The following is a 10,851-nucleotide window of genomic DNA, read 5'->3' on the forward strand; positions in this document are numbered from 1 at the left end:
CATGTCAGTATTGATGTAGTTAAAAATCTATCGTGTTTTCTTGTTTTTGTCCTCTTTCTGCTTTCATTTAAATTAATTGGGTATTTTTATGATTCTATTTTGTCTTTTTTTGACTTATTAATTATAAATTTTATTTTAGTGGTTACTTTAGGGTTTATACACCTTTAACTTATTCTAATCTATCTTCAAACAGTATTACTGCACTTCACGTATAGTTTCAGACCCTTTTGATAGTATATTTCTATTTCTCCTCTTCTGATCCTGGTGCTATTTTTATCACACATTTTGCATCTACTACCTTATTAATGCCATACTATGTTGTTTTTTGTTTAGACAGCTGATTGTCCTTAAATAAATTTAAATAATAAGAAAAAACTTTTCTGTTTGCCTGCATGTTTGACATTTTCAGTGTCCATTGTTTTGTGTAGATCTAGAGTGTTATCTGGTATCATTTTCCATCTGCCTGATAGACTTCCTTTAACATTTCTTATAGTGCTATAAAGAAAAATATAGACATAAATGACTACATAAATATTAAAAACCTTTTAGTGAAGGGTACCATAAACAAATTTTTTTTTAAAGTCTGGGAAGAAACATTTACAATATAACAGGGTAATAATAACAGCAGTATATAATAATAATAATAATAATAGTAATAGTAACAGCAGTTATTAAATGTGTACTGTGCTATACCAGGCACTATACTGAACACTTTACAATGTATTTTCTTATTCAACCCTTACAACACCATTTGAAGGTAATGACTATTATGACTCCCATCTTACAAATAAGGATATGAGATTAACAGATAATTGACTAAAGTCTGTAACAATAAGAGACCAAAAACTCAATGAGAACATAATTTTAACTGGCAATTCTTAGGAAAAATGTGAATTACTTACAAACATAAATGTCATACTGAACTGCTGTCATCATCAGAAGAATAGGGTCATTTTTAAGCTCGTCAGCTGTCAAGAGTAAGAAGCAATGTTACTAATACTGGCAAGATATGAAAAGACACTCATACATTATTGGAAACATAAATTGGTATACCTTTTCAGAGGGCCATTTAGCTTTAACCGTTGACATTTAAAATATGCATATCTTTTGACCAGATTACTGTCATCTGGAATTTCTTGTACAATTTCCCAAAGAAAAACATTTTCTTCCTTTCTTTCTTTCTTTCTTTCTTTCTTTCTTTTTCTTTCTTTCTTTCTTTATTTCTCCCTCTCTCTCTCTCCCTTCCTCTCTCTCTCTCTGTGTGTGTGTGTGTGTGTGTGTGTGTGTGTAATAGAGAACAGTTGGCCATAACCTGACCATCAATAACAATAAAATGAATGATGGCTTAGCCATATAATGGAATAACCACTAGAAAAATATGATACTGGAGAAACAGCCAATTTGATAGGCTACTAATGGAGACTTAAATTGGTACACTTTCTTGTAGGGGGAGTTTTCAATATAGGAATCAAAAGTCTTCAGTCAAGCTATGTCCCATCCCCCCTTGCATATGCTATATAATGTAGTAGAAAGAAAAATATTATAGAAAAATATATGTGTCAGAACCCAATTGGGTTTTTTTTTAAGGATATATGTATTTACATATTTATATGTGCCTAGAAGAAGGCTTAGAAAGATGCATGCCAAATTATTAACATTGATTATTCCTGGAAAGGAAGGATTTTGACTTTTTAAATCTCCCTGTTGAATTTTATGATAGCTTTTGTGATCATTTTGAGTTTTAAAAATTTTAAGATATATTAGTTGTAATTGCCAAGAACACATAGAGAAATTGACTAAAAAGAAGCAAGACTCTTTGTCCCCAAGGGTTTCTAAACCAAATGGATCAAGGTTCTTCTCCCCTAGGCTTAAATCAAATTTTATTTTTAAAGACAAGTTGTTGGATTCTACTTGTAGAGCTTAGCAGAATTTTAAAGAACTGAACTGTTACAACCCTCCTGTTTCATAATACAGGACCACAGTAGCTAGTAAGCTCTAAGATATTTCAACTGATATAAAAAATTAAGAATGACATTTTATTCATTCATCCATCCATCCATTTATTCATTCATTCAGTCAGTCAGTTCAAGTAGTGAATAGTGTATGTTAACATCCAATAAAGTAAAATAGGTACCTCTGCAGCAGCTCATTAACAACTGGTAACAGATGTCAGTGTTCCAGAGCTTTAAAAAAAAGTGCTGATACAGTTGAAGACCCCTCCACTACAGATAAGATGGAGCACTGTATGCATATTACCAATGACAGTCACCCAATAAATGCAAACAGGCACATCACTCTCCTTCATGGGGTAGATCCTTCATACTTGTCATGAAGATCAGCTGCATTGTCACTGAAAACTTGGATCCAGCCATCCTCCTGCACATGGTAAAGGTTAGCAGCACCTCCTGAGAAGGCATCTATGCAGGTGGCTTGGTAGCACACTTCGTGAGCCAGATCATAGGCCTGCTCCTTTTCTAGGTAATAGGAATAGCCCTGATTCATGACCCCATAAGCATACACAGAGCCAGAACCTACAGAGAAGGTGGCCCCTGAGATCTGATTCCCTTCAGTGTCCATGTAGCAGAGTTCAGAGCCTCTCTTATCCTAGCCACAGATCATGGTGCCCATGGACAGCCCCATGCCTTTGTACTGATGCAACATGTTGGCAAGCAGCTTGGAGGCAGCTGCTACAGAGATGCATTCCTTATTTGAAAGCTCATACATTTGACATTGCTGAGCAACAGCCATTCTCAGAAGCTAAAATCTACTTTGTCCCTAGCCATGATGGCTTCAGGTAGAGGTTGATCTCTGTCACCTTCTTAACCATCTAGAGGCAATGTAAGCACTCACTTTAGCCCTATAGTTGGCTGCAACTATGACTCCATGGCAGAACTTAAAGGCCAGGGTGTTGGTTCCATGAAGCATTTTGATTATCTGCTCTTCTGAGACTCCCAGCTGGGCATGGCCAGGCTCAGCCCATCACTGGGACTCCCTGGACCCAAATCCAGCAGATCCGCATTAACTATAAGTCCAGAAAACCTACACTGGTTTATGAGTAGCAGCCTCTCCAACAAGCTGGCCAGCACCATGTTTAGTGTGGGCAAAAGAAGGGATAACATTTTAAATTGCATGACAGCAAAAGAGTTTTTCTTGTAGGTTGTTGTATATTTGAAATTGTGACTAGACTTACAATAATGAAATATGTGCAGTAGTTTTGCAAAGGGAAATAGGGATACATGCTCACTCAAATGTTGACCAAAGGATGCATTGATTATAGAATATTGTAGAAAGTCTGCTTTTATCACATGTTCTCATGTTTTAATACAATCTTCTAATAACAAAGCATGCTGCCTCTCTGTAAAATACCTAGAAAAATTCTTTAACTAAAAGGGTGAGATGGGAAAGTTATGTGGAAAACTTTTTATAAATTAGAATTTTAAAATTCATTGTTAGGAGACAACGAAGAAATCATTTATTCTTTCTAGTGGACGAATACTCTTCTATAATAGGTCTTGAACGAAGTCACCTGAGAGTTTTCCAAGTAAATATTATGATCTGAGAGATTTTTTTCATTTGTTAAAGAATTGTTCTGGTAAACTATTTGTTTTGAACTTTTTATCTGGAAAAATAGTTTGAAGCCAAATATTTACTAGACATCATGCAAATTGAATATTTGGTACATTGGTTTCCATTCTGTGTGAAGCACTTAGAAATTTTCCTTTCTTATAATCAAACTCACCCAGATCCACAGTAATATTTTTGTATGAACAAAAGAAATTTCTATTTACAGATTTATTTAAAATAATTACTAGAGGGCAGGCATGGTGCCTCGACCTATAATCCCAGCACTTTGAGAAGCCAAGACAGGAAGATCACTTGAGCTCAGGAGTTTGAGACTAGCCTGGGCAACACAGCAAAACCCTGTCTCTACAAAAAATACAAAAATTAACTGGGCATAATGGCACGCACCTGTAGTCCCAGCTACTCAGGAGGCTTAAGGCGGCAGGATCACTTGAGCACAGGAAGCAGAGGTTGCAGTGAGCCAAGATGGACCACTGCACTCCAGCCTAGGTGACAGAGTGAGACTGTCTCAAGAAAAATAAATGAAAAATAATTATTATTAGAGAAAAATTGAACAGTAATAAAATTTAAGCCCTATCATCTATTATTTTCTATATGCATAGAGAAAAGTGAAAGAATATACTTATTTTGGGGAAAATGCCTATAAATTAGAACTATTACATAAATCACACTTTACAAAGTTATTTCTATATCTAAGGAAAATGTTTTTACATGGCATTGTATTGCACTCCATAGTAAATATGAAGATAATATAAACACTATGAGTACTAACTGGATGCGGGGAGTTGTTCTAAGTAACTTTCCATGCATTGTTTCATTTCATCTTAACAAGCTATGCTGTAAGTACTCTTATTACACAGCTTACAAATGAGGATCTGAATCCTAGAAGTTATTCTGTTGTTACAGATTCATTGCTTTGAGTTTATGAGACTTAACAGTTAAAATGCAGATATGCATTGAAAAGTAATACACATCTAAACAAATAATGACAGTGTCCAGGAACTCAGGTTCAATGACTATAGAGTAGTAAATGAGGAAGAAGGGATGGATTTGGAAACTCCATAGGAAAGAAGAGAAGCCAGCAACCAGCTAGCCTACAAAATCGGAGGATTTTGCCAAAGGTTGCAAAGGGATAGCCAACAATTTTTTAATGACAGTACTATAAACAATAAAATGTGGAGATTTTTTCATATAATTTCACTGTGTACCATTTACTACCTCCTTTGAATCTGGGAAATATTGTAGAGCCGATGCCACAGAGCATTGATATTTATATTAACGAAATGCCTTTCCTTTGGCACACAGCAACCAGCAGGCCTTTTTACTGGAGAACGTCCCTTGTAATAATGCAAGCTGTGAAGAGGCGCATCGAATGTTTAAAGTCTACTGGGAGCTGACAGACCTAAATCAAATCAGGGATGCCATGGTTGCCACCTTCTTTGACATTTACGAAGATGTGAGTTCAGAGCTGTGCTGTGTGTTTGAAGTTTAATTGCCGTTCACCTTGTTACACTTTAACTTCATTCCATTTGACCAGAAAATGTGGACAGCATAACAAAAGCAAATGAGTTAATTAAGGAAAGCCCCTTTTAATGTTAAATGGCAGATGGAACAAATCTATTGACAACATTAGCTGATCAGTACACTCAAATGTGAAAACTCTCTTATATCATTTTGTGCATATTTGGATTAAACCACTAAAGCGTGCTCTAAGACTGGCAAATCTGAATGTTCGGCAGTAGACAAAATTACAGCCAACAGGCAACAGACCCTTGAATCTGCACAAGATCACAGAAGAATGAGTTTAGTGCTCACTTTTATCTTTGTGAACCAGAGTAGCATCTATTTCCACAGATTCTTGTGACTGTGACTTTGGTTGCCAGGTTACCTTGTGAAAGGCTTTCAAGTTTTCCCCTTTCTTTCTTTTCTTTTATTTATTTTTGTTTTGTTTTGTTTGTTTGTTTGTTTGTTTGTTTTTTGAGACAGAGACTTCTTCTGTTGCCAGGCTGGAGTGCAGTGGTGTGATCTCGGCTCACTGCAACCTCCGCCTCCCGGGTTCAGGCGATGCTCCTGCTTCAGCCTCCTAAGTAGCTGGGACTACAGGCGCCCACCACCACGCCCAGCTAATTTTTTATATTTTTAGTAGAGATGAGGTTTCACCATGTTAGCCCGGATGGTCGCCATCTCCTGACCTCATGATCTGCCTGCCTCAGCCTCCCAAAGTGCTGGGATTACAGGCGTGAGCCACCACTCCTGGCCCAGTTTTCCCCTTCCTAAAGTGAAATTCCAGTTTACCACTCTGAAAAATAATAAATTCTGAAAAAAGCAGTGTTAAATTCCAGAATTGATGTATCACAGTATACCCTTGTAAGATAATTTATTTTTAAAAGTTCAATGCCCAATAGGACATTTATGTCTCCATTTACCCCATTTTGGATTTTATTTTGTTTTGTTTTTTATAAGAGGCTTATTCTCAATTATATGAATTATTCAGGTCCTTGTTTTCCCCTGTTTCTCCTGCAATCAAGTCTTGCATTATTTTACTTTTCATTAGCAGATTCCAAGCATAAAAGTAATTGGCAGAAATATCACAAGGGGACAAAGCAAGAAAATTGACTACAAATCCATTTTTAATTTCTGTACATCAAAACCATAATGAAATTTAAAATTGTTCAAAATCTGGGAGATAAATTTTCTATGAAAGAGTTAAATAGTTAATATTCATAATATAAAAGGGCTCGTACAAACTGATATCACCAAAAACACTCTGGAAAAATAGAACATAGTTTACTACAAAAACCCAAGTTGCTGACATATTTAGAAATATGATAAATGATCAACTTCATGAAAAGAATCAGAGGAATATGAATTTAAATGAGCATGTTTTTTTTCCTTCCACAAAATTAGCAAAGCTTCCTCCTTTATGAAAGCAAATGGTAAAATGCTGCGGTGGCAAGGGCAGATGAAAAGGTACTCCCCTGATGGTTGGAAAGGGTCTGGCAAGTCTACATCAGGGGCCTTTGAAACTTCATGAAAATTTGACTGGAAGGAAACACCAAAATGCTAATAATTATCTCCAGAGACTAAATACAGATGTTTTTCATCTTATTTATATTTTACTATTGAAACTTGTGCGTATATACCAAATATTTTAATAGTGATTTTATTTTAAACATGAGGATGAATAAATAAGGCTACATTTACTTTATAAACAATAGGCCATGCATTTTAACGGTCTTTTTTTTTTTTTTTTTTTTTTTTGGGCTTTTGTTTTTTTTTTTTTTTTTTTTTTTTTTTTTTTTTTTTTTTTTTTTTTTTTGTTTTTTTTTTTTTTTTTTTTTAGTTGGGCTAATAGTTTGTTCTTACCATTTTACTTTGTTTTTTTCCAGGGAATCTTGGACATTGTAATCCTAAGTAAAGGATTTACAAAAAATGATTTTGCCATCCATACACTAAAAAATAACTTTGAAGCAGATGCTTATTTTGTTAAAGTCATTGGTGAGTAAAGTATTAACATTTAATTTTGTTCTCTCTCTCTCCCCATCACTCCGCATATTCCAAAGAGCGAGGACATGCTCCAACGTACAACCCTCTAGATCAGTTCAACATCAGTACAGCACATCCTGTCTATATCCATAGACCCTATTCAGATTTTGCCAGCTGTCCCAGTAATAATCTTTTTTCTTTCTTGCCCAGGATTCTGTCCAGAAATATCTATTGCATTTAATTGTCCCATCTTTTCAGAGTCCTTCAATCTGGACCAGTCTTTTCCTATTTTTCATGTCCTTATCAGTTTTAAAGAATCCAGGCTTTGCATTCTTTGAGATAGCACTGTTTCCTCATTACCCAACTTAGGTAATGAATTCTTTGCAGAAATTCCACTGCAAAGAATTGTAGAACTGATGCTGTGCATTTCTTAGTGTATCATATCAGGAAGCACATGATGATAACCAGTCCTACCACCATGACATTAACCTTGCTCACCTGGTCACGTTGATGATCACCAAGTTTCTCTACTCTAAACTCAGTTTTTCCCTTTGTAATTCATTAGTGTTTTGGGGGGCAATATTCTGATATTGCATTGATAGCCTTTTCTTTATGAGACCTTTGCCTAGCACCCTTAGAGTACATTGACAACTGCCTGAATCAACCTTCTGCATTTGTCAGATAGTGATTCTCTGTTTCCATCAATTGACATTCTGTTTTTCATCTTGTATCTCCCTTGCCCCAAGCCTGCAATCAGACATTTCTCCAAGGAGTCTTGGTTCCTTTTAGTAGAGAACAGTATTTCAAAACCACATTCTGAAATGGTTGCCCAGTGTGCTAGTTGCTACTGGGTTGTCATTTCTTCCAGATTCTCTCAATGGACACAGCTAGGAGAGAGAATACAGGTATGGATTCACATATGCACACACAAATGTACACATTTGTAACTATATTTACATCTATTTATATTTGCATATACTAACTATAAAACCATGAATTCATCACTATAATTTCATTTTCAATCCAAATGGAGCACTTCAGAGTTCCTTCTAATCTTGTGTCTTTTTGTAGATAGCTCTCCCAGCAGTGAGAAATGTGACTTCTGTTTTTCTCATTGTGTTACTTGTTTGTTCACTGCAACCAATGCCAGCAGTGTCCTCCACCTGACACCTGTGTTCGTCATAAAGACCCTGTACACATTTTGTTGAGTGCATGCTTAAGTATTTTATTTTCTTTAAGATGGCTATAGAGAATATTGTGTTTTTAAGTTTTGCTTCCACACATTTTAGTATATGGAAATGAAATTTATTTTTGTGTGTTGATCCTGTGTATACAGTGACCTTGCTGATTCTAGAAGGATTTTTTATAGATTCCTTGGGATTTTCTGCATAGACAACTTTGTCATCTGCAAAGAGAGATCATTTTCTTTCTAATCCATATGCCTTTATTTTTCTTGTGCTGGCTAGAATTTTTATCAACTATGTTGAATAAGTGGTGAGCGTGGACATACTTGTCTTGTTTCCAGTCTTAAGGGGATAACATTTTGTCTTTCATACTTAAATGTTATATTAACTATAGAGTTTTTTTGGTAGATGCTCTGTATATACTAAAGAGGCTCTCCCTATTCCTAGTTTACTGAGGGTTCTGTCATGAACTGGTGTTTGAAAAGTGACTGTTTTTGCATTACTATTGTAATAGCCAACACCAGGAGAGCCATACTGATTTGTTTGTCAACAAAATGACACATGTACTTCGTAGAAATATTTATTATGGTTTCGAAATAGGCATAAATAGCTGAATACAGAAAAGCAACAGAATAACAGATTAGTGTTGAGATTTATTTTGAGAGATGAAACTGATATAACATTCATTCTTCCTTTCTAAACAGCAAATTCAGTCTTATTTGAGTTAAGAGTTCCACCCATCTTCCTTATTACTGCAGCCACAAAATACTGATACATGAATCTAATCATTTCTGTACTTTTTTATTATCCATGTCCTGTCTTTTGCCATTTTCAAGAAAGTACTATTTGGATATGTTGAAGCTAAAAATTTTTAAATATACGGTTTATTTGGTATGCTATTAATTTTGTAGTTTGACGTATATTTTCTTATCTCTGTCCTTCTTCAACTGGACACCTCTAGATAACAAGGCAAGAATTCTTAAAACTTTTGCTGACCCTAATTGTGTATGTAATTAGAATTACCAAGCTCAGTTAATTGGAACAAAGAGATGTTAGAGTAAGAGTTTGGGATTTGATTCCTTAGGGATAAATTACTAAATCCAGTATAGCCATTTGACGGCTACAGATTTTGGTTCCCAGGTGAATTAAACAGAAGTCACATATTTACAGGATGAAAATATCTAAAAAAGAAAATCAGTCCTCCAGCACTTTGGGAGGCTGAGGCAGGTGGATCACTTGAAGTCAGGAGTTATAGCCCAGCCAACATGGTGAAATCCCTGTCTCTACAAAAATACAAAATTTAGTTGGGTGTGGTGGCATGTAACTGTAGTCCTAGTAAATCTGGAGGCTGAGGCTAGAGGCTGGGAGGCAGAGGTTGCAGTAAACCAAGATCATGCCACTACACTCCAGCCTGAGCTATAGAGCAAGGCTCTGTCTAAAAAAAAAAAAACACAGAAACAAAAAAAAAGAATTAAAATCAAATCCATTATTTTACCTTTGATCAAGAGCATCATCCTTCTTGGTAAAGACCAGCACACTTTTAGTCTTCATTTATTTAAATATCACATTTAATCTCGCCTTCCTCCGTCCATTTCAGAATACTTGGCAAGCACTCTGAAATCTAGGCTTATTTACTTGTCTCCTTGGCATTGGCATCTCTCTTACTCCTAGTATACTATAATGATCCAAGCAATTTAAGAGTAGCATCTGTCTTATTTGTCTTTGATTGTCAGGTGCCTAACACAGGGCCTGGTACATAGGAGGCGTTCAGGAAATTTATGTGAAATAAATGGCCAGCTATCTTTTGAGGCCTGGATTGGCTATCTTGAATCACAACGTTCCCCTCTTCTCTAGTACCTAAGCAACAGTTGATGCCTCCGACCCATCTGTGTCTCTAGGAAGCATTCTACCAAAATAGGTGAAACGCCAATTCAAAGTCAGATTTCTACCTTGACCTGTTTGCTGATATTAGGGACACAACTAGTCAATTGTTCATTTCTTGAAAAGATTGAAATGCCCTTTCCTAGCTTAGCTTCTCAAGTCTACCCATCTTTTGCGGATTCTCTGTGACTGGAAACTCTAATTTACATAATTTCTCATGCTTACACCAAAAATGCAGAGAAAAATTAACACATGATGAGCAACAGTGTGTTTTTCCTCTCATTATTTTAATGGAATCCTATAAAACTCACCATTTTGCTTCAACCTAGAATAAGTGTGATTTGCTTCAAAAATATACATTAAATTTAAATTAATAATTCTCTTTCAAAATATTGTTTTCTTTCTGTTTAATGAGATAACTGTAGGCTTTTTCCTTCTTTCATTTGAATTTTGCCAGTATACTTCAGTAAACTTTTTTGACATACAGTCTCATTGTGTTGCCCAGGTTGTAGTGCAGTGGAGCGATCTCAGCTCACTGCACCCTCTGCCTACCAGGTTCAAGCAGTTCTCATGCCTCAGCTTCCCGAGTGGCTGGGATAACAGGCACATGCCGCCATACCTGGCTAATTTTTTGTATTTTTAGTAGAGACAAAGTTTTGCCATGTTGGCCAAGCTGGAGCCAGTGTACATTTAAGGAACGATTTTCTCAAGTCTGAAG

At 35.8% G+C, this 10,851-nt stretch overlaps 1 protein-coding gene and 1 pseudogene across 1 annotated transcript in view; one reads left to right on the top strand and one right to left on the bottom strand.

Annotated features, from left to right (window-relative positions):
- Positions 1–1,251: 1,251 nt before the first annotated feature.
- Positions 1,252–3,864, bottom strand: LOC108295611 (annotated as a pseudogene).
- Positions 3,865–4,864: 1,000 nt separating this feature from the next.
- The window catches only part of ITFG1 (integrin alpha FG-GAP repeat containing 1), a gene marked incomplete at its 5' end in the record, with an annotated part of 101,875 nt that continues 95,888 nt past the window's right edge, over positions 4,865–10,851 (top strand). The window contains 2 exons of the mRNA XM_017517890.2: positions 4,865–5,038; positions 6,972–7,080. Coding sequence (XP_017373379.2) covers positions 4,865–5,038; positions 6,972–7,080 — 283 coding nt within the window. The remainder of the gene's footprint in view (positions 5,039–6,971; positions 7,081–10,851) is intronic.

This window comes from Cebus imitator, unplaced genomic scaffold (genome assembly GCF_001604975.1).
Source record: "Cebus imitator isolate Cc_AM_T3 unplaced genomic scaffold, Cebus_imitator-1.0 Scaffold652, whole genome shotgun sequence".
Taxonomy (NCBI): Eukaryota; Metazoa; Chordata; class Mammalia; order Primates; family Cebidae; genus Cebus; species Cebus imitator.